This window comes from Rhinatrema bivittatum, chromosome 13 (assembly GCF_901001135.1).
Source record: "Rhinatrema bivittatum chromosome 13, aRhiBiv1.1, whole genome shotgun sequence".
In the NCBI taxonomy this organism is placed as follows: Eukaryota; Metazoa; Chordata; class Amphibia; order Gymnophiona; family Rhinatrematidae; genus Rhinatrema; species Rhinatrema bivittatum.
The window spans coordinates 54,855,941-54,881,208 of NC_042627.1; the positions used below are offsets into that span (position 1 = coordinate 54,855,941).

The following is a 25,268-nucleotide window of genomic DNA, read 5'->3' on the forward strand; positions in this document are numbered from 1 at the left end:
TATATAGCACCCTAAAATAGAATAACTATAAAACCACAATTTCCAGCTCTGAGCAGCCTTACAATTTCTAAAGCTACTGCTAAACCAGTTGCTTACTTACTTGGCTGGTTATAACATCGAGTTCAATTATGCAGCCGGGCCGAGCTGTTGATTGCTGGCTCACAATGTTAAACACTTCTCCAATAAGTTTCTAAGGGGAAAAAAAAACAACCCAAATAAGCAATAAATCTAGTCCTGTGTTCCTCCACTGGAAATACAACTGCTTATTACCTTTGCCTCCCTTTCAAAGCATGAAGTGATTTCATACCGTTAATGTTCCAAATGTTGTCAGGCATGGTTCTGCGTGTTACTGTGTGCCCCATCAAGGGATTCTGCTGACAATATTTACAGCACATACAAACAAATAATCCAAAACCAGTCAAAATATAATCCAAAAAACCCAAAAGGGATCACAGGCTAATACAAATTTTTCATCACAACAGGCATGAAGGACTTGGTTAAAATATCAGAGAAAGCAGTCCATTATAATCATAGCCCCAACGACACGATCCAAAGTTTGATTATGTCACATCGACAGGCCCATAAACGCACGTGCTTTATCTAGAGAAGTGCATTTTCTCTTTGAAAGGATTCAAGAGAAGCTCTGAAAGAGTGGCCTTGTTTAAGGACTCTGCATCGCAGCACTCCTGAGGCAGATCTGCAAACCACGGGACCGTGTCACGTGTGGAAACCTTTTCAACAATAAGGGAAGATTTTTCTCTCTCCTTTTGTTTTTGGAACATGCACGTCTCTAGATCAAGCACATGTGTTAATGGGTGTATTCATATGAAATAATCAAAATGGGGCCTTGATTCTAATGAACGGTTTTCTCTGATATTTGAATAGAGTTTTTTTCCATGTGTGTGACTGACCCTCAGGCTTATCATCATAATGAAAAATTAAGAATATTTATTAGCCTGCGATCTTTTTTTTTTATTTCTAATATTTATAAAGCAGGAGGCTGAATTTATTTATGACATCTGAATCTTGTCCATTTCCCCAGATGCAGAAGCTCTGCCTGCTGCTTTGTCATTCTTTTTAGCACGCACGCCTGCACAAAGCCTGCCTTACCCACCCCCCTCCCCTCCCACCCTGGCAGCACAAACTCCGCTGCAGTGAAGGTGTAGGTGGGACGCTGCTGCTGCAGAGGGTGGCGCATTCTTAATGAGAGAGTGCGGCATAAGAGAGGGGAGTCAGCCGGCAGCACTGCTCTGCTCTCTAGAGGGTCCCTTCTATTCTATGCCTATAGGAAACTGCCTTTCAAAACAGAATCCCAGCTACCCACCACAATACGAACCTCGACGACACAGGATTTTACAAATGCACTTTTGTACAATGAACTGTGCGTCCAAATAGAGTTGAACACAGGCAAAAATGTCCTGAGATACAATGCATTAGATGGAATTTCATGTAATATGCACTAAAGGGTAATCTAATGGATTTCTGCGGGCTAACAGGTGTTTCTCTGTAGAAAGGACACTTTTGAACGTACATGCTCTGTTCAGTGCACCGTGTGAATAAAAAAAAAAAAGAGAAAATGTCAGGGGTGGAAAAGAAGGTGAAGAGATTTCATTTTCAAATCTCTGCACTGTCTTAGAACAGTGTAGACTTTTAAAGCTGCTGCAGGGGGAGTTTCCCTTTAAAAACGAGTTTGCAGTCCTCTGGGTACAAAGTACTGGCAGGAGCGCAAGCTCCCCCCCCCAGCCAGTATCCTTTCTGCGCTCCCAGAAATTTCCAGTCTTGAGAAAGGAGATGTTTCTCTTACATGTTACTTCATGCAGTACCGGTGATCACCCAACAATCAGGCCTGTCGGTCCTGCTACAGCAGGTGCTTCCTCGGTACGTTCTCGGCAGCAGCCCCCAACTCTGTGGACCTCGCTCCCCACGGATTTACGACAGATGGAGCGTGGAAAATCTTTTAAATCTAAGCTGAAAACTTTTTTGTTTGGACAGGCATATCTGTGAATGCGGTCTGACTATTTGACTTGATTTGATTTGTCTCTGCTGTGCAGTTTGCAGTATATTATTGTATATTTATTTATTTAAGGTTTTTATATACCGGCATTCATGAAATGATCACATCATGCTGGTTTACAAATAAACAGGGGTGCAATAAATACATCAAAAACAGAAATAACGTGTCGAAGAAAGCAGTTACAATTAACAAGGACTATTGAACTGGGATCAGAGGAAATAAAGATAGTTTAGCAGAGACTAAATTTTATACAAGGAGAAGAGGTACAGCTGCTGTGTTGGATATGTTGATGGCGAGGTGCATTAATTTAAGTGCATTAATTTCTATACAAACCGCCTAGGGCCTCGGTATAGACTCCCGCTATATTAAATACTGTAAGTAGTACTCTTACAGGCTGATAAATCACCACGCTCAAAAAGCAATTATCCCATGTTCAATTCCACTGGACATCCAAAATATACATTGGTCAAAAATGCTGTCACCTCTGTGGGATTCTGGACTATGCTTTTAAGTATTTGAAAAGAATATTCAAGTAAAGTGATAAAAGGGTTTTTTCACCAGGGATGGCAGTAGAATGAGCATATCAAGCGCCAAGAGAGAAATCAGATTTTGGTGGCTTATTCAGTCTGAGGTTTGCCCTTTTCATTTTTCAGAAATATGCAGGTACGGTGAACAACATTAATTTGGTAGAGGTCATTCAAATGAAAAATTAAAATTTAGTAACAAACAAATAAGAACATTTTTGACCAATGCATATTTTGGATACTCTTACAGGCTGACCAGTGCAATCTTTTCCCACAGGATCTAAACAGAGCGCAACTCACAGGGAACAGCACCTCCCACTGGATAGCGCTGGAACTGATAGTAACTGGGCTGGTCAGTGAAAGATACTCAGAACTACATAATACAAAATTCTACACTGCTTACAAATATCGCACTAGAGTTCAGTATAGAAGGAAAAAAATATTGGCGATGTCTGTTTTAATTAAAAATATCCGCTAAACATTTCACGAAAGAAATGCAAACTACTGGTATTTCTAGAAAATCATGTGCCAAATGTACTTTTTTTTTTTTTTTTAATTTAGATCTAGCTGGCCCCACCTATAATGATCAAATAGGTCAATAAATATGCACAACTTCCTAAAGGATATTCATAAGTCCATTTATAGCATCTTCCTGAAAATGACTTTCTACTGCAGATGCAGGTAGCAGTGAGATCTGCATTGTCCATCTAAATTGGCACCACTGGCTGTGCAAGGCAGCAAAACGGAAAACAAATTTCAGCTCAAAACAATGATAATAATGAAAGAGGGCCACTTATGATAGCAGCACGGGAGAGGATAGCACTGTGGATACTTTGCATCCCTCACAGAGTTCCCTTTTGAAAGTGAGGGCTGGCAGACTTATGTACCAGCAGACTTTATACTTCGATAGGCCAGTGCAGAAATTTAAAAATGAAACCCTAACTCTGCTCCTTTCTGGCACGGAAAACTTTTTTTTTTTTTTTTTTACCTGCACGGAGGGTGGGGGTCGTACTCTTCAGACAGCCCCATCTAGGCACCTTAATCCATTTTAATGCAACCAAACCCATTTGACAATTGCCCTGAGATTGAACTTGGAAACCAGTTTTGTAGGCTTCAATTATTGACAGAGGAGTGGACTGGGAGGGAACTTCCTAATCCCCTAGCTCACCTGCCTCCCTTTTCCCTATTCTCCCTGACCCCTAAAAGCCTACCCAACTACTCTTTTTTTTTTCTTTTTCATCTTACCTGCTCTAAGGAGCAGCAGTAAGTTGCGCTTGCTGACCGGCTGCTGATGCATGCTTCAGCGGATAGTGCTTAATGGTGCTGTCCTGGCTGGCCTCAGACCCCCATTTTTTTTTTTTTTTTTTTTAGTGGTTCTTCCGTGCTTACCAGGAGATATGGCCGCGGCCCGGCCATGCACTTTCTCCCGGGATAAGCATGCGTAGGGCTTTTAAAATTAGCCCGTTAGGGGGCAATAATCAGAAGGGGCAGGGATTTTATTTTATTTATTTATTTATTTAATTTTATATACCGGCAACCGTTTGCACATCGTGCCGGTTTACAGATAACTTACAAACAAAGATATGTAGGCAGAGCCTTTACAAGGAACAGTGTTTAAAACATAGCTCAGAAACAGAGCAAAACTAGCAAACTTGTGGAAAGAGGGGTAGGGGTGGTCGAGACAGGGGAGTGGGCGGGGGGGGAGGGTGGGTGGGTGAAAACAGTTACAAAAAGGAGTAATATGTACAGGTACAAAAGGAGTAATATGTACAGGGGTCGAGAGATTATTGACGTATACATAGGTTATATTATTGACATCTATATACATTGGCAAATTGACATAGGTTATATTCTTGAAATATACATAGGTTATATACAAAACTGTATAGGCATGTAGAAAATAAGAGATTCAGGTGAGAAAATGGGAACGGTAGAGCTATGGATACGTCAGGGAATGGAAATTAGATGTGGAGATTGCATATTCAAATCTGCATTCCTAATTTCCAGCAAGTACTTTGTCTGCTTCAGTGCAGGTGTGAAGTACATGTGTTTCACTTGCCGACGGGATTTTCAAAGGAAAACTCCACAAGGACTTTCCTTTGAAAATCAGCTTGTTTAACCATCTTCATTGATGCTGCTTCTCCCTACCCGAGCAAAACAGGGCTCTACTGTTTAAAGGAAGTACCCATAACTTGATATCTCGAGAAAGAACTAAAAGCGATAAAATTTAATTTTACCATAATTTTGAAAAAGATAAAAAAGGGAAAAAAAAGGGATAAAATACATTATACGACCAATGATTAAAGATGGCTCTCTAAGCAGTATAACAAACGGGCAGTAATGTTCAAGAATACTGTAGAGCGGTATGAAGGTCGTTTGTGAAAAATAAGAGTGTTTTGTGACATTGGGATTCCTATAAAGAGTTACATTTATAAGTATGACTTTTTTTGACGTCCTCCTGAATAGATAGTCTAAGTAATTACATTTTAAATTAATACAGAAAAAAGTTATTACTTAAAGATGCAGAATTTTAAATATTTTTTAGCAGAATTTCCCTGTAAGCGTGTCCCTTCCATTTGCTCTCCCTACTCCCCTGGCCACTTTGCCCTCTCAGGCCCAACTCCTCCACCTGCCAGTATCTCTTCCCTCCACCTCTAGGCTCAACCCTTTCCACTCTATAGCCAGTCCACGATTTAACTCTCTCCACTATAATGCAGACCATTGAGTTCCATTCTTTGCTTCTTATCCTTTAAGAAGTCACCTATCCACAATGTGACAAGGCCATCTAACCCACAATTTTCCTTAGGCAGGTTTCATGTGGAATTTTATCGCACTCCTTCTGAAAATCCAGATACACTATATTGATCGGCTCACGCTTCCCGCAAGCTTATTTACACTGTCAAAGAATTCTAAGAGATTCCAGTTTTTACTATCAAATTCTGGTGAATTCATCTGTACAGAACAGGAGCGACAGATGTCTCGTCTCTTTAGAGACAATGCTGCATGACACACGACATTCTCAAAATGTTATAAATAATTGCACAGCTTCCGATGCTATACACAATTGGAAGTGCCACCTACGGAGACTGCAGTAGTTGTGTGTATGCTGCTCAGTTAGTACAAGAAGCAAAGGTGCCCTTAAATAACATGCAAAGTTCCCAAGGTCACCAGCCCTTCCCATATTCCTGATCCAGAGGGCTTTACTGCCATCCTAAAAGAAACCAATGCCTGTTCAACAAAAAAACCAAACAAGTTCAGATGACATTTTTAAAAATTGCTTCAGCAAAATTCAACAGCCACAATTGCATCTAATTCTGCTTCTATTTTTTTTTTTTGTTTATCTCACAGAACCCCTGATCAGCTGGAAAACAACTAAATTTAGAATTTGTAAAAAAAAAACCCAAAAACAAACAACCCTAAATATATCTCCTCATGAAATGTAGATTTCTGCCAGGCTGATGGGTAGAAACAGATTGCAAATTTATTGTCATGATTCTATGGATATAATTTTAAAGGAATTTGCCCAGGTAGCTAAGCAATCACCCGGGTAAAGCTCCTCCCCCCCCCCCCCCCCCCAAGTCAGCAACCAAAAAACACAGGCACTGCCAAACAGCACTTGCACTTCCTATCACAGCATAAAATGGGCAGGGGAAGAACCTGTGGGGATTTCAGCCCGAAACCCCTGTGGGCACTCTGCACTGGCTGTAAAGCGGCAGCAGGGTGCCAGGGGTACCCAGGGGCCCAGCCAGCCCCCAATTTTCTAAGGGAATCTCTGCATGGAAGCTCCCTGCAGGGCTTTAAAACTGCCCCTAGATGCCTCATCTTCTCACCAGTGATTTCTAATCAGGAAGCAGAGGCTAAGAAAGACCAAACTTTTATCATTCACAAGGCTAATTTATCTTGATTAAGAATCTGCTATTCGTTATTCTATAAGAGGCAAATACTCATTAAGCAGCAAAATTTCAGCTGCAACCTAGTTGGCTGGGTTGCAGTTTAAAACTGGCCTGGTTATTTATTTATCGAGTTTTATCTACCGTCATTCGGTTTTGCCATCACAACTGTTTACAATTTTCGAATGGAGAAGATAATTTAAATGAGTCTTACAAAGAATATAATCAAATTAACTTTTGAAACTGTCCTCTCCTCAGTGCTAATGAGTTCCACCTCCAACACAATGTATATCGTTTTCTGCCTAAATGTTAATTAGTCTGACAGATCGACCCCTGCGGACAGAAATCAGTTAGAAACCATTTTAACATACATTCTTTATGGTGGGGGGGGGGGGAAGACAGCAGTTCAGCATTTCGCCTGCTGCCTCCCTACACACCTCAGACTTGAAGTTGAAAGCGCGGCATTATCATGTGCTTCCGCACTTTTTTCTAGTCATCTGAATATAAGGAATTGGGTAAAATGATCTTCCTGCTGCCCTGCCAAAACTATAGCAGTGAATGTCTCTTTTGCACAAGGAAATGGCCAGCGTGTACTGCCAAAGCTGGCCGGTAAGAGAGGTGCATTTCCACCACCTTGGTTCAGGACAATCCTTACCGTTGTGCCCAAGTTGCACACTTCAGCCACTGCTAGGGAAGGCTCTCCACGGAGAATGAAGAACTCAAGTATTGCTACTGAAACCGAGCACCGAGAATACAGACAACAATTTCCTTTTCTTTCAGCTCAGTAACTGAAAGGAACGTGTCACACCCACCTAAATTAGGCATCAAATATAGGTGCCCGTTAAGCAATTAAGTCTGCTGGGAAAATTGGTGTAAATCCACTTTGAAAACAATCCCACCAAATTCGCCTGCATGCAACTACACCTGCATGGAAAACTTTCCAGGAAATTTGCAGCACATTTTTTTTTTTTTGGAAACATGAAAGTATGCATGTTAAGTCCAAACCCCTCCCTAACTTCTCCCCTTTTCCCCCTCTCCAGGAATTCCTCTGCTCAGTCTGGGTAAACTTGCATGTAAACAACTAAGCACACCTGCAAGTTTACCCATATATAGGGCAGGCAATTCAGCAAGACACCATTTCTGCATGTACAAGCCCATTTTGCCTACAGAAATTCCTTTGAAAATGGCTTTCAGAACATGCAGCTAAATCCCGCATTCACCATCATCGGGTTCTTCACCATCATGGCACATAAAAGGTCCTTGGCCAACAAGGAAGCAGCATTTCCATAAGCACGAGCATTGCATCCTAAAACAGGGCAGCGACTAGAAATCATTTAGTTTCATTGGGTTTTTTTTGTTTGGCCATCAGCATTTTAAGAGGTATTCTGGTTATGTCACACACACAAATTTCCCTGCCATGAAGTTCGATAACTACGGGGATGGTCTCTGTTCAAGTGGAGTGGCCTAGTGGTTAGAAGAGCGGGCTATGAAGCAGGGAAAACCAAGGTTCAAATGACATTGCCACTCCTTATGACCTTGGGCAAGTCACATCGCCCTCCATCAGGGACAAACTTAGGGCCTGATTTACTAAGGGTCTATGGGAAAAATACTTATTAAATGAGGCCCTTTGATTGTGAGCCCTCTGGGGATAGGGAAATACCTGCAGTACCTGAATGTAATCCACTTTAAAGTGCTGAAAAGTGGAATATAAATCAAATCAAATGCATTTTAAAGAATAAAACAGAACTGCCATAAACAGCTACTCTACATCCAGGGAGCAATCCACAAATAGCCCACCTTGCTACACAGTTTGTATGCACATTTTACCTGTGGAGGAGTTGTGTGTGAGGATTTGAAAATGCCATCTCTATGCACATTTCTCCTCCCAGACCTAAACCTGCACACCCGGGGGGACGTCTCCTAGCAATGGGATAAACAGTGCATATGCTTCGTGGGACGCCGAGTGGACCTTTAGCTATTTTGAGGATGGGCAATTCTTGGACTGCTAATTAAAGTGGATTAAAAAAAAAAAAAAGCTTTTTAATAATGCAAAATTGCTTTCACATTTGCCCTCTTCATTTTAAAGCCACTTGGGATGGCTGCTTCTGAACTTACCGATGACTCAGGATCCGACAATTCATCGAGTAGTTTCCTTGCATCCACCACAGCTTGATATAATCTCAGATTTTTGCCGTCAGACGCTACAAAACAAGCACTCGCAGAATTGCAGTATGTACCTGACAAAAAGCCCCCCCAAAAACAGGCAATTAGAAACGGGTCAGATATATGCCCATTAAGACACGCAAACATTCTTCAGTTCCTACAGTACCAAAATAAAATGTAAAAATCGGGTGGCCATTTAGAAGGCAATCAATGCCTGTGGGACTGCAAGCTGATTTTCAGAGGGAAACTCTCTCTTTGAAAATCCAGACTGGCAGGGGGAAGGAGGGTACTTTTGAGTGCACAAATTTTGCACACCTGCTTTGAAACACTGGCAAAGTGTGTGCATTAAAGTTCAAGCGAGGATTTAAAAATTAAATCCCTGCATGTACTCTCCCCCCTCCTCCACACCTCAACCTAACCTGTTCACTTTTTCCTACGGCTGAAAACATGCTTGCAAAAAGGGCGGGGGGAGAAATTTCCTAATGCTGTTTTCACATGGGTTTTTATACGCCTTTATCCATTTCAAATCTTTTCAAAAATATCCCTTAATACAGTGCACAAGTTAATCATAATTTGGCAAAACAGTGCGACATAGCTGCTGGCAGTGTACTGAAATGTAAGATGACTCGTGCTCAGAGACACCCCCCTCCCCCCACTTTACCACTGAAAGCTTATAACGTGAAGTCCAGCGGCAGCGGTCTGAGGGCTCTAGCAGTTCTCCCTCAACCTACAACGATCCTATCAACTTTAAATGAAGCCACTAACACGCAGTATTTCTAAAGGAAGGCTGAGGATTGCTGGCATATTTGCTTTTTTTTTTCCTATGAGAAAATGTCTCTAATGCTAACGGGCGTGTGCCTCAGTCTTGCTTCTCAAGGCTGCAACGTTCCAGCCTTCTGTTACAGCTCAACTGTCCAAAAATAAAAAAAAGAAGTTTCTGATTCCTGTGGATGCCCAGCTGCAACTAGTTCTGTGTGAGGATCTACCCACGGACTGACTACAGCCATCTGAAGAGTACATGGAAATCTGCAGCCTTTCAACAAGGCACAAAAGTAAGAGCTCCGAGAAATGCAACCAGCGGACATGAACAACGGGGTCCCCACTCAAGCCCAGGAGTGAACTTGGGACTAAAATACGGGAACCGCAGGCCAGACAGAGCTTCTCAGTGGCACCTGCAATGGCCCTATCATTGCCATTCCCGTAGACTCAGGAACCCAGCCCACCAGCATGCTTCCAGGCCTGGCTGGGTCCTCGAGGCAGCAGCGGTGCACTAAAGACCAAAAAATGAAACCTTTCTCCTACAGCAAGCAATGAGCAAATCCATTATCTGTGAACTTAAATTCGATAGAGATCAAAAGTACTCACCTAGACAGTAGCTGGGAATGAGAGTAGGAAGCCAGGCCACATTAGAAAAAGCCGACGTATGAAGCGAGTTAATTCGAGCTAATTCAGACACCCCTCCTGTGTATGACAAGGGTCCAATTGGGTCTACACGCCAGAGGATAAGCTCACTATAGATGGCATTTGGGTCATGAAATGTTCGAGTTGCTGCATTTTTAAGATGCTGCCTTGTAGAGCCTTTTACATGATTTACTGGGTCCACTCTACTGTATTTGTCTGAATCCCAGGGAGAGTCCGCTTCTGGGGTCAATAGTGCATTATGATGAGAGGACGTCAACAACAAGGGCAACACAGAATGGCATGCCAAATCATTAAGATGAAACCTGTGCCCACAGTACCTAAATTTGTGAGACACAGTAAGAACAGTAGTGAAAGCAGATTTGTCTGCAAAAGTAACCGCCCACTGATTCAGAGAGCCATCAATGTGTTTAGATATCATCATCACTGTAGATGTCATAAGGTTCACTTGGGAAAGGTCCCCGTCAGAGCTCTGAACCTGGATCTTTGGAGTACTGGCTGAAAGGTGCATGGACGGCTTCTCCTGCTCCAGCACAGTAACACTGGGGGCCATCGCAGAGACAGTGCAAGCGTACATCAAGATGTGTTTACTGAGGGAACTCGCATCACCAGAAGGGAAAGCAACAGGAATTCGAGAGGAAAAGGAGACCTTTAGCAAAAGAAAAAAAAATAATAAAAAAGGTTAATTACTTTACCAAAACTGTGAATTATTATTAATGGACTTACCTAGTCATAGCTTAGAAACAGTAGGCAGCGCTTTTATTATAACTAACTAAATATCATGGATCTGCTGAAATGCTGGACTGGGGAGTACACTGGACCATTACAGGTATGCAGGCATACTTAATCTGTCAAATAAAAAGCTTAATGCATATGGGATTTTAGGCTGAGTTACATATACTGCACATGCCGAGTTGGCCTCAGATCTTCTATTGGGTCTTAAATGTGAGTGATCCACAGAGCAAAAAAATCCTGATGAGGGTCTGAAGGAGATTTGATGATCATCAATCTGCAAATGGATAGTTCCTGTGGCACATTAGAGGCCTCAATTCGGCAACATTGCCAAGTAATGACAATAGGTTACATGTATGAAGCCATTAGGCCAATTGCAAAAAATAAATAAATATATATTTGGGATGGCATAGGAAATATTAATCCCGACCCAAAAGATATTTAATCCTATCGCAAATTGTACAACACACCACTGACTTTCACAGAATAGAGAAAACACAGAGAACACAGAATCTTTAAAATGATGCTTTGTCCATTACAGGCCTGCAAGTTTCAATTACATACTGAAAAGTCACATAATAAAGTACAGCAGCTATGGTCCAGGGGAAACGCACCTGAACTTGACGAAAGATGCCTGGATTGTACTCATCCAGATATTTCACGTGCCACACCAAAAAGGTCCCATCAACAGGGTGGATGGTGAAAAGCATGTCTGGGTTCCTGTTCCACTCAGTGAGCAGCTTCTCAATTTTCCGATCTAACAAAACTGAAGGGAGGGGCATAGCGGCTCCATCAGGTGTCGATGCTTTGGTGCTTCCGTCTCTTTCGGCCTCGTCGTGGTCTGGCGAGTCAGTTACGCCTTCTCTCTCCAGCAATACTTCTTCTAAAAGTATAAATAATTATTATAAGGATTAACGTATAAAGACAAAAGCAATATATGGAAAAAAAAATAAAAAAAAATATATATATAAAAATAAATTTATTTTTTTTTTACCATATATTGCTTTTGTCTTTGCAGTGGGTGCCTCTTAAAAGTAATGCGCTGGTATATATACTGATGCTTTTTTATTTTTATTTTGAAAAAGAAGAGCTAAAAATAATCTCCTTTTCCAGTTCTGGGAAAATTGGTCTTTTGCCCAGTTGATTATAACATTTTTATTATGATTGTCTTTTGTCAATTGGGGGGAAAAAAATGCCACAGAGAAGCACTTCACATTTTCTAACTAAAAACATGAAAAAAAAGAAAGCTTACATTACACCAGACGAGGGTGGGCAACTCCAGTCCTTGAGGGCTGCTACCCAATCAGGTTTTCAGGATAACCCTAATGAATGTGCATGAGACAGTGTGCATGCATATCTATTGCATGCATGTTCATAGGGGTTCTTTCTAAAAATCTAAGTGATTAGGGCTCTCGAGGGCAGAGCTGTCCAACCCAGTAACCCATGCCAAGATATATGCAGAATATAGGAGACAAAAGTACAAATGCAATGTATAAAAAGCTACATACAGCAGACAATGATGATTTCCTGTCAGGTCATCAGCCTGCAAGCTGTCTGAATTTGCTTCCTTTTGCAAAAAAAAAAAAAAAAGTGGAAGGCATAAGCTGCCAGAGGACCTGAACCAGGACCTAATCTTTTTTTTTTCTTTAGAAAATTACCACCAACAGGAGGGCTTCCCAAACCTCTCCTGGTGATTCCACAGCCATTTGCATACACTGGGGTCTCCAATGTATACAAAATTAATCTCCTGCATATTCATGAAAACCCGACTGGCCGTGGGGTCACCAGGGAAGGTTTGGGAAGTGCTAAGTGGAGGACAGTGAGAAATTTGCAGCGGGTGCCTCTTAAAGTAATGCAGAGGCTACGGGTTTCCTCGTGGGCACCTGCAGTCATATGTGGGAACCTGCAGCTATTTATAGGTGAGCGCTGGTATATATATTAATAAAAATTGGTTTTCATTTCCTCTTTTTCTATAGCTTGGATATGCACTAATAATCAAATCAGATGCATGATCCATAAAACACAATTTTTTTCATCATATGAAAAATTTCAACTTGGTTGGATGGTGGCGATGGAGGGGAAAAGAATAGGCTTATTTTTATATGTTAAATACACCACATATGAATAAGGTGGAGGAAACGCTATCCATGCCTGAATGACTTCAGCTAAGGAACATTAAAAACCCGCAAGCCTCGCATTTCATCTTATGTAGAGAAAAGATATTAAGTCAACACATATACAAAATCCTGACAATGGTGCTCTGTCTGTGCTGCTATTACTGTATCATTTTCGTCAATTCTGAAACATCTGAGCAATTTCGATACTAGCTAGCTAGTTCAAAATAAGCAGCATTTACCTTCAGTACAATGAATTACAGCAGAGATGATTCATTTGCCTGGAAGAGCCTTGGAAAATTCTGCATATGTCCCAGTATGCACAGAGCCGATGGCCACTACTGGGTGACATACAATGCATTTCATTTGCTACACCATATTTAAAAAAATATTCGACTTTTGTCTCAGCTGGGGGAATATGTAAAATGTGCATCTTTTTCAGCAAGCCTAAGGGGCGTAGGAACTCTGAGGTTTCTTGTGCTGGGTGGTGTTCATTGTAGCCCATAGTGGGTTCAAGAAGTTTACTCTCCAAGGTTTTGTGTTAGCAACAAAAATATGATGGCAGAAAAAGACCATGTAGCCCATCTAGTCTGCCCATCCATCCAATTCATGTAGTAATTCTTATTTATTTAAGTATTTTCTATACCGACATTCATGTAAACATATCATATCGGTTCACATCGAACAGGGGCGTTACAATATTAGAAAGAAAGTTAAAATTACATAAAACAGGGGTCATGAGAACTGGGATAAAGGAAAGCGAAGGAAAGGTGTAGAAGGCCGAACCTTGTTACATATGAAATAGCATATATCATGAAAATACAACTTAAACTAATAACATATAGCATATCTGGCTGATAGCTATAGGGATGCTAAAATTAAGGGGTAGGAGGGAAAAGTGCATATTTATACAGTACAAATTAATGAGGTAGCATCATTTAAGGGATGAGCAAACTCAAGTGGAAGCATATTTATGGGATAACATATTTCTGCGATAAATACTTTAACAAAAGTTAGAATATATTAACATGAGGTAGATCTCCCGTAGAGATCCCCTGTATTTATGCCATGCTTTCTTGAATTCAGATGCCATTTCTATCTCCACCACGTCCAATGGAAGGCTGTTCCATACATCCACTACTTTCTCTGTAAGGAAATATTTCCTAAGATTACTCCTGAGTCTACCTCCTTTTACCTTCATCCCATGACCTTGTTCTAGAGCCTCTTTTCCATTGAAAAAGGCTCGCCTCCTCTGCATGGAAACCTTTGAGATATTTAAGTGTCTCCTCTAGAGCCTACATGTTTAGATTTTTAAGTCTCTCCCCATATGCTTAAGAACAAAGATCACGGACCATTTTGGTAACCTCCTCTGGACACACTCCAACCGGTTTATATCCTTTTGAAGGTGCGGTCTCCAGAATTGTGCACAGTATTCCAAATTAGGTCTTTCCAGGGACTTACACAGGGGCAATATCACCTCCCTTTTTCTGCTGACCATTCCTCACCCTATGCAGCAAGCATTTTTCTGGCTTTTGTCATCACCTTATCCACCTGTTGCCCACCTTAAGATCATCAGATCCAGTCACCTCCAGATCCCGCTGTTCCTTTGTGCTTAGAAGAATTTCACCTCCAATACTGTACTCCCCTCCCTTTGGTTGTATAGCCTTGCACTGTTAACATGTTGCACACAGTTTTCTAATTATTTATATTAGATTGCTATCTGCTGAGAGCTAGAATACACACTTTTATGTTAAATAAAATCTGCAAGCTTGCCCAGTCAGAAATAAAATTCCACTTTTCCCCAATGGTGATTTATCTGTTTCCAAGCCATTACCCTTCCTGCATAACGTAAACTACAAAAATGTGTAGCTCTGAAGAGAGCTAGAAATAAATTCTAGCACCTACACCCACCGTTATTTACTCTCATATGCAAGCCTTCCTCTTCCTCTTCCTCCTCACCGGGCTCAATCTGGTCTTCAGCAACTGCGCGCAGATGCTGCATAAATCTCTCCACCGATGATGTAAAATGCAATTCCTTATTGTTCAGCCAATGAACCAAAAAGCCCCCACATCCTTCATCTAAATTAAAAGCAGCTCCAGCCATGACCGGTGGGATATCTGTGTAGACACACAAAGATTTTCAGATCACAGATTGCACTTACGCACCTACATTGCCAAAGGAAGGCATGCATGCATGCATTTTCCCTTTGGAAACCACCACAGATATGAAGTACCTGCAGATTTTTGTGCCTGCTCCTTGCACGGGTAAAATTTCTATGGATAATATTGTGTTGTAGATTTCAAAATGCAAAACTATGTGCATTTTCTGATCTGGCCCAAAATGTGGCACCACTCCCACCCCTATGGAACCCCGTGTGCACTTTTACATTGACTGAGGTCATTTTTAGATGGGGCTCATTTAGCTGGGTAAACAGCTTTGCAAATTGTCCTCCAAGTGATGCAAAATAATTTTACCCATGTGTTAACTGGCCGTGGTTACATTTTGATCCTTTTTCTTAACAGAAATAATAGTTAGAAGCTGTACAGATCGGACGAAATCCAGGCAATAATGTACTACTCTTGTGAATACATAACTACAGAATTTAAAATTCATCACCTTACCCATGCAGCTTCGATGCAGCAAATGCCATAAGGGGCATACTAGGTCACACTGTCTGCTTTACATGAATTACATACACCGCATGAAAAATACTAACAGCTAATAACATTTAACACAAAAGTTACTGTACCCTGAATAAGAAACTACTGACAAACATGGGATTACTATAGTTGTAAGCAATCTCAATGTCAGCAATCTCTCCCCAAATGCTACAGACCAAAAAGTATAAGCAATTTTTTTTTTTAATTGAAAGACCTGTTTTTAAATCTCTGCTTTTTTTCCCCCTTAACCTTATGTTTCAAATGTTTTGAGTCTTAACAGTGTTTGGGGCTGCTGCTGAATCTGTGTAATATATTTTCATGGTTTTCTATACCTTAGGCAATCAAGGTTGATCATTTTCAAAGTGTATTTATTTTACTTAGAGGGGAGAGGCAGAGGAGATGCACTGGAGAAAGAGGAGGAATACAGTGGTTTGGCTTTTTTTTTTTTTTGCAGATTTTATTGCCTCTTCTCTGTGCTTGCAAGTGACACTTTACAATTGAATGAGTCGAGATCACGATATAGGACAGAGGTTACTTTTATGTACGAGTCAACTGCAATAAGGCAACCTTACTGGCTGATTTAAGTTTCCCTGCACTATGCTGCTAAAATTTCAGTCCAGGGCAGGCCATGTGTGAGCCCTGTCCTCCAAACTTTCACTAAGTGCGATGCCATCACAGCAGGGGTGTGCAGAGCATACATTTTTGTTTCGTTTATTATGTCATTTCATATGGGTCTTTTTTCCATTTTGGTTTTCGTTTCAGAAAATAGTGCTATTTGCAAATAGTGCGCACTATTTTAAAAAAATAGCAGGCACTATTTGCTGAAACCAAAAAGGTAAAAAAACATGAATCTCAGATTCCAGGGGTCTTCAAGAAACCCCATCCCACCCTTAAAGGTGGCCATTTACCCTGAAAACCTAATACCTTTTAAAATAAACCACAGTCACAGGCCCTGCTCCCACCTCTTAGCCCTTCCCTTTTGTTGAAAAATATTCCCCCTCCAGAAGCCAACACTCCCTCGGCACCTCTCAAACTCATCAAAATTGTATCTGGTGATCTAATGGGGGCCCGGGAGGAACCTTTCTGCTCCTGGACTCGGCGGCAGCCATTTTTCAAAACGGCATTGACTGTCCTTTGCTCCTATCATGTGATAGGGCTACCCAATGGCACATAATATGAGCAACAGGCTGCCAGCAACCTTTTGAAAAATGGCGACCACGAGATCCAGGAGCAGAGAGGGTCCTTTCTGGGTCCCCACTAGATCACCAGGCAAAATCTAGTGATTGTGCGAGGGGGGAGAATGTCAGCAGGGTGAGCTGTGAAGGGGGGGCCTTCTCCCAGGGGGGATTTTTTTAATTTTTTTTTTTTAGCAAATGGGAAGTGCTGGGGGCAGGGCCTATGATCTGGGTTTTATTTTTTAAAAATATTAATTTTCCAGGGGAAATGACTGCCTCCATGGGTGGTAGGGGTGGAACAGAGGGGTCTTTGTAGAGCCCTGGGGTTGTGTCATTTGTTGTGGGGTCCCTATGCCCACTGTTTGTAAATAGTCGCTCAAAAAATGATACAAAAAAAAAAAACAAAACAAAAAAAAAACAGGAAATGAAATGACAGACAATGCTGTTGACATTGTCTGTGCTGTTTCAAATGAATGCATATCCCTACATCACAAATCATGGGAACAGCTCCACTTTGCGATGTGGCAAGGATTCAACAAAAGCAATTACACAAGCATCACACAAATGTTTGGCTACCAATGAGCTCCTAAGAAACAAAGAAGCAAGAAAAGGTTTGACCTGTATTGGGGTTGATGCTGGCGGCTATGTGAAAGTGACACAGTGAGTTTGCATGGTGGGAGATGTGATGCTGGGCCTCCTGGGTGCTCAGCTGACTTGGCAACAGATCAGTGTGTGCAGCAAGAACTGAAGATCTCCGCCGTCCTTTTTTCAGATGCTTCAAATGGTGAAGAGACTTCATTTGTTTTTATAAATGGGTACATAAAAAAAAAAAAAAAAAGACAGAAAGATGGAGCAGGGATGGAGAAAGAAAGTTTAGTCCTCTTAGTAGAGATAAAAACAAACCTCCCTTTTCCTTCTAAAATATTCAGGTTCCCAGAATCCCTTTTTCAATTGTTTGCAGTGATCCTCTGGGAAGGATAAAGTCATGTACAACCAATCAGGCCCAGCGCACTGATTAGCCCCCATTTGGCCACGCTATTACCCCCCCCTTATACTTATACCCCGCAATACAGGCGTTAATTTCAGGCAGCACCGGGCATAGCGATATTAAGTCGGAGGCCCCAAAAATTAAAAAAAAAAGAAATATGCCTGCGGGGTGGAAAACTGATGCTCAATTTTGCCGGCATCCTTTTTCTGAACCTGAAGCTGTCAGCAGGTTTGACAACCGACGCTGGTAAAATTAAGCGTCAGTGGTCAGACCCGCTGACAGCCACCGCTTCCGCCAATAAGGAGGCGCTAGGGACGCGCTAGTGTCCCTAGCGCCTCCTTATTAGCGCCGGCCTTGATTTAAATACTGAATCGCGCACACAGGAGAGGTGTCTGGGCGCGCGTCGGGAGAGCGGACGCTCGCTTCGGAGCGCCAGCTCTCCCACAGTTTTTTTTTTTTTTTTTTTAAATCGGCCTGAATGTTTGTATCAATTTTATGAACACTTTTCATATGTAAAATCAACCTAAGCGCTAGCTGTACTAAGCATTTTCCCCACAGAAACAAATAGGAAAAATATTTTAAGTTCATCTGGCCCATACTTTCCCTTAGCATTACAGAAATGGGATGATAAAAATTATGAATGGGAGAAAAATCTCTCTGTTGCAAGCAAAATTAGTGCTTTCTGATTTTACATGAACGTTTTTGGAAATTTAAGCACCTCAAAAACTCACACTCGTTTGTTCATTGGTACATTTGTATGTTCACAACTCAGAGCCATGCACCTGAAGGGTCCGGCCTGTAGACAGCCCTACAGGATTTCTGTTTTTTCATTCAACATGGAGGCCTGGGAGGAACACCCAGCAAAACATATCTGTAGGACGCTGAAACCATGGAAGCCTTCCAAAAAGGGTGTTATAATGAGTGTGAAGTCTAATTCCCAAAACAGCACGACTGCAGCACGCAGCCATAAATTATTCATCTAGGAATCATTTATTAAGCATTCAGCACCAGCATATGCGAAGACAGACTCAGTGCTCAGCTGGCATGGAAGCAGATCCATTCCCCCCCTCCATGGTACGGCGTATGCAAAAGGTTGGATCAGCAGACGCAACTGATATAACATCATCTGAGCACCTGAATGGGACTTTTGCACGTCACAAAAAAAAAAAAAAATCACCTTCTCTTTAAAAGTGGAAAGACATTGCATTTTTTTTTTTTTTTACCTGGCAAGGTTTCCGATTGCTCGTTCCTATTTCCAGCTCAAGTGGAACTAGTGCCAGGATAAGAGCCTTCGTTAGCAACTACCTGGGCCTTTCCCCTTATTTTGTATTCCGCACCCCTCACCCAACATATCCAAGTCTGGTCACCGCAGTAAAAAGTCCCCTGTATTTACGGGCCCCGAATCCGGCCACCAGGCGTCACCCTTAAGCAGCATCCCCAGTCCCAGCTTTTCTTACAAGCTGAAAAAGTTTCTTTTAGGACAGTGCAATTGGGTCTCTTGGCACACAGCCACTGCAGTTGTTAAAACATTAAACGCACATCGTCTTAAAACAGAGCCCTAATATTCTTTCATTTTGCCCTACAGCCCCCAATGCGAGGCATTGCTGAAAATGACTTTCAGCATTGCCAGGGAGGGAACTAACTGGTCTTGGTCTCTGCAAATCTCCCTTGCATATTATGCAAGCAATACCACTTATTGAATAAATTATTTTCTCTTCAGAAAGCAATTTACAGCTGTGGTAGGGAAGAGTATAAACCTGCTTTGAAACACTGTTATAACATTAAAAAAAAACCAAACAAACAAACAAAAAAAACCCCACCTAAACAAAACAAAGCCTAGAGATATATTACACACAAACACACACGGGAAAGAATAAAATAATAAGACAAAGACCAAATAAAAGCCTTAAAAATTCTTGCAAGGAAATGTAATCCACAAGAGTGTGCTTGTTTTCTAGCTATTGCTCTAAACGTGGAGAAGTTAAACCCAAACCAGTTAATTTTCAAAGGAGCTGCACACACAAAATTATCATATACGCACTTAAGTAGCTTGTACTCGTGCACATGCTATTTTATAAACATCAAGAGTACATGCGTGCCTTTGGTTTCTTGCGTACATTTACCTGCGCAAAAAGGTGAGGCCAAGAGGAACGCATGCAAGTTGCTATTTGATAAGAGATTCACATTTATTTATGTATTAAGTTTTCTATACCGTCACTAGGTCATACTATCGTAACGGTTTACAATACATGAAAGTGAGTAACAACAAATATAATCCAGATACAATTTTTGAATAAATAACATTTTAAATAGCTAAAATTTAAAACAAACACTAGGTTCTAAAATCTCATTATAACCAAGTAAAATTCCTAAAAAAATATCCATAGACACTAATACTGCACATTAAAAGGCCTTAAAAAACTTAAAATAGGTAATGAAAAGGCGTCTTTTTCACTCCATGTGTGCCATGCCAAATACATGAATCCATTAGGCAACTTATTTGTGCAATTTTGCACCAGCTAATTATCTATCGCAATTGATATCACTCGTTTGTTGTCTGCTATTGTGGGTGGGAGATCTGGGTGAACTGGAGGACGTTCAGGGTGAAGTACTTGGAGAGTCTCAATGAACTGGAGACAGACTGGGTGAACTGGTGGAGGTATCGGCAAACTGATGATTTCAATTATGCATGCATTTCTTAAAATATACCGACTTCCATGTAGAAATCAGAGTTTTGCGTGAACAAGTTCTATTTTTTTTTGCACAACAAATATACATGCGCATGTTTATAAAATAGACAGAAGTACATGCTTTCAATGCACTGCTGATATTCGTACGTAATGAAACATACACGCATGTGTAGGGGCGTGGACATACAGGTACTTTCTAATCTGCGCAGACCAGCTATGTGCAGGATAGAAAATGCAACAGTAGATCTTTGCATGTCCATAGACGCACACTCTTGGGGCCAAACGGAACTGTTTGAAATTTATCCTCAAAAGGTTCTGCTTTATATTAGTGCTATCAGTAGCTACGTAAGTGGCTCTTAAAGAGCAAAACTGTTTTCTCTCTTTTATAGAGTTCTTGCTCATGACAAGTCCATAAACTACATGCACTTACATTAAAAGTCTTAATGGTGAAATGAATCCTACCTCCAGAGCACACTGGATCCTGTCTTTTTCCTTTCCAGAATGAGGAAGGCTGCGGCTAATGCTTGGACTACTGGTCTCATTGATGTGTCCACCAAGAAGGCTATCTTCTGGCAACAAGGTCTCAGCCCACAGCCGACTGATGCCATCCAAGCAAGATGTAAGTAGAACATTACACACAGAGCCCCTGCACAGATAAAAGATCATAGCAAGGTTTCATTACATAGGATTACATTGTGGACAACATAATCAAGAGAAAAGGTTTAAAAATATTAGATACTATGCTTAAACATCAATATGTTAGCATCAAGGTTTTTTTTTTTTTTTTTTAAATAATTCAACAGTGTTAATAGAAGTGGCTGAGCAAAACGTCAGCTGAAGCTCACATTACACTGTTAGCGAATGTTAAATTACAGTGGGTTATCTAAATACAGATACAGTATGACAGCCAAATAATAATAATATTTAAAAAAGATTCACTATTCACTACTGCACTTTAACCCTTTGGATGCTCATTTCAGATACATCTGAATCATTTCATGTTACATCCAAATTAATTACACAGCAAAAGGGTTAACTCTTTTTTCTCCATGCCCTTGCTTCCTATATTGTATATGTGCCAGGAGAGCCGATCTTCACATTATAGACCCTCCTCTTTTAAAAGTGAAATCAGGCCATTGGCCGAGCTTCACACTCCTCTCAGCCAATGTGCACTTGTTTTTGCCAAAGGTGCAGCTTTATATTTATTCATGTTTATGGATTTTACAAAAGTAAATATAATCATCAAGGGCAATTTTAACAACTTAAGATGTGCCAAGAGCTTACCAAACCAGGAAAATTTTGTTCCTTAGGTCTCCCTCTCCTAATGCACAAACCAGATCCTTACTACTAAACAGTCTGAATAGAATGTGGCAGGTTCTGTGAAAGTTCTCCATTCTTCTCACATCGACGGGAGTAACATCTACTTACTTACATGTATTTTTGCTTTCATACACACATAAAGAGGGTGGTCTAGGGGCGTTCCGGGTCGGGGACAACATTTGCACATTAAATTGCTATTTTAAAAGTCATTTACATATGTAGATTTGCCAACTTACTTGCAATAATTTTACACCTTCTAATTATCTTGAGCAAGTGATATTAAGTGCGTTTATTGTGTACTATTGACCAGGTTGGGGGGGGGGGGGGTCTGGGTGAAGGGAATTCAGGTTGAAGAACGAGAAGGGTCTCAATGACCTGGAGAAGACCTGGGGGAATTGACGGAGTAACCGGTACATATACTAGTTTACGCGAGTAAGCCCCACTATTTTTGCATCCGTTTTTTAAAAATAGCTAGGAAAAGCATGCGCTGTCAATGCATTCATATGTAAGCACACACGTGCACGTATGTTGCTAGGTAGAGATATGCGTATTTTAAAACGCTATGGGAAAACCACGCACGTATATGCTGCTGCATGCAGTTGTTTGAAAGTTATCCTCCCTGACACAGCTTGGGGCAGGCGTTCACACTGCTTCAGAAATTAGCGGCCACCGTTTGTCAGTCTGCAGCCTAAAACTTTATACTATGGGACAGATATACTAAAGAAATCTTTTCCCATTTTTAAGGTAATTTTCAAAGGGACTTATTTATTTATTTGGAACTTTTATATACCAACAATCATGTGCAAAAATACATATCAGATCGGTTTACAGCGAAACGAGAAAAGCATAAACGAATGCATTACATCGAACAAGGGATACAGGTAACTGGGATCAAAAGGTACAAATAAATACTAAGCTCTGCCAGAGAGCAAGAAACTATAATAATACACCACACAATGTCCCATTTCTATGATACCTAAAAGGGGAACAAAAGCTGCTTTGCTAGAATATGATATCGGAAGGAACAAAACCAATGAGAGCTGGTCCGGAAGTTAAAGTGAATAGATGGCTGGAAGGGTCATCTGGGATTAAGGAAAGGCTTGACCGAACAGCCACGTTTTGAGTCTTTTTTTGAAGGTTATCGGGCATCGTTCTAGCCAGAGATCCGGCGGGAGAATGTTCCATTGTGGAGGGCCAGCTGTGGAGAGAGCTCGTTTCCTTAAAGAGGATTTGGCGGGGGGTAGAGCATGTCTCTGTAAGCAGATCTAACCAGTTTGGAGGGTTTGTGGGGACGAAGTGGGATATTTAGGATCGAGTGGAGTGAGACTGTGCATGGCTTTGTGTATAACCATTAAGACTTTGTACAGAATTCTAAATTTGATTGGAAGCCAATGAAGGTTCCGCAGGATAGGTGTAATGTGTTCTCTTTTGTTGGTCTTTTGTGAATAACACAGTACTTTACCGGCAGAAATGGCCCTTCGGAAAAATTACCTGTGCAAAATGTGCGGACACACTTTATGGGGATAACTTTTCAAACAAAAGCGCACAGGGGGCTATACATACGTATATGACCGAGAGCAGGCATATTAGCATTTTATAACCTGCGTGTATGATATATGCGCATTTTTATAAAATGTGTATCTCTACCCCCAGACATTTGCATGTATGTATGCTTATGCACAAATCTATGCAATGCATTGAAACCACATATTTCAAAATATTGAACACATCAAGGGTGGAGACCTATATGGTGCGGCTGATGCTACTATAAACTTGCTGGGCAGACTGGATGGACCAGTCTGCCATCATTTCTATGTTTCTATGTATTTTTCCTATTTTAAAAAAAATATGCATGAAAATAAGGTAGAATTTATTTGCATATATCAGGCTATATGCGTGCAAGTCAGTCTATTTTAAAACGTGTATATCAAGGAAATTACCAGTTTTACTAATTAGTCCACCAGTTCATCGAGACCCTCCTGGTTCTTCAGCCTGAATGCCCCCAGTTCACGCAGAGCTCCCACCCAGCCAGTAGTACACAAACACCTTTAATATCACTGACACTAGATAATTAGCAAATCTAAAAATACACGAGCAAGCTGGAAAATCTACACGCGTCTTAAAACAGCAACTTACGTGTGTAAATGCTGACCCTGCCCCAGGATATCCCTAGACCACCTCACTTCTTTTTATGCACATATGTGTGCGCACGAAAGTGAAAATATGAGCATATTTTTTACTTTTGTAAAATACGGAATAGGCGAGTAAAGGCTATTTACGCGTGCATATGCTGATTTTTACCCGCATTACATTTTGAAAATTCATCCCTATGTACATAACTGTAAGCATATAGAGCTTTGATTGATAACAGCGCTCAGGGTTCAAGACAGTATGTAGAAAATACATGCGGATTTTGGTTAAAAAGTTTCAAAGCTGACTTACATGCTTACGTCCACTTTGAAAATTAGTGGGCACATGCAAATCCTTGCACGGCATACATGTGCCCAATTATACTGGCAGCGGAGCAGGTGTAAATGTGTGTAAACGTTCAGGCAAATATCTATGCGCACACTTCAGACTTTAAAAAAAAAAAAAAAAAAAAAGTATGCATAAATGATTTCTTCGCCCTAACTCCACCCCCCAGGAATACCTATTTCAAGTACACGGAAAAATACGTGTGAAATTGCTTCCACATGTAATTTATACATATAATCCCTGGGGTAGTTTGCAAAAAGCTTATATATGCATGTAAAATGGTATTTTAAATAGGCTATATGATCATATCTTGCAAACAAGGCTTAAATAATCTAGTGCAGTGTATCTGGAATGTTAATGTATGTTAGACATTAATCTGCTTGCTATAGGTGCATAGTACTCGACATCTTGGCAACTCTAATCCTACAAAGTTAGAATCATGACACAACTGGACCCTAGCAGGGTCAGAAAGCAACCGAAGAAGGAAATCCATTAACCGCCCCCCACTTCGGCAGTCTTTTGATATTAAACAATTTTATATTCTCCCTTCACACTCCCTGCACACGGATTAATAGTGTGAAAAGGGCTGTGGAAGAGAAGGGTAGCAGAGCTGATGTTTTTCTGCTAAGCAGATTGCATGCTTTGAAGGAACAAAGAAAGGAGGCTCAAAAATATGAATCGGAGTGAGTGCAAGCCACGTGAATTTTACATCTTAAACCTTTACAAATGCCACATCCAGAGAGCATGTGCATTTTTATTACTGTATTTGTCTGTTTAAAAATGGAAATTAAGCCATGAATAAGAGCACAACTTAATCAGCTACCTGAACGTTTTTCTCTCTTTCTTTTGCAGTTTCTGGAAATGGGCCCTACAGAGGCTAGCGTTTCACGGGGTTAACGGGGCCACTGTGCACTAGCGTTAGTTATAGGGAAAATAAGATATCAGATGCTACAGTTTCAAAAGAGCAAGAAGCAAAAAAAAGCACTATAGAAAGGAAATGTTTGACAGAAAAAGCAGGCAAAGAAGCACAGTGTACAAAGCAATCCAGCAAATAAAGGACGCTAGAAACAAAGGCAGAATCCTACCTAGGATTCAGAGGCAGA

At 40.9% G+C, this 25,268-nt stretch overlaps 1 protein-coding gene across 2 annotated transcripts in view; it reads right to left on the reverse strand.

Moving 5' to 3' along the window:
- The window catches only part of DMXL2 (Dmx like 2), a 199,409-nt gene that overhangs the window by 97,738 nt on the left and 76,403 nt on the right, over positions 1-25,268 (reverse strand). For both annotated transcript variants that reach the window (XM_029575476.1, XM_029575477.1), the window contains exons 8-14: positions 20,833-21,016; positions 17,311-17,485; positions 14,768-14,974; positions 11,357-11,625; positions 9,957-10,659; positions 8,544-8,665; positions 101-190 (exon numbers count right to left, since the gene is read on the reverse strand). In XM_029575476.1, the coding sequence (XP_029431336.1) occupies positions 101-190; positions 8,544-8,665; positions 9,957-10,659; positions 11,357-11,625; positions 14,768-14,974; positions 17,311-17,485; positions 20,833-21,016 (1,750 nt within the window). The remainder of the gene's footprint in view (positions 1-100; positions 191-8,543; positions 8,666-9,956; positions 10,660-11,356; positions 11,626-14,767; positions 14,975-17,310; positions 17,486-20,832; positions 21,017-25,268) is intronic.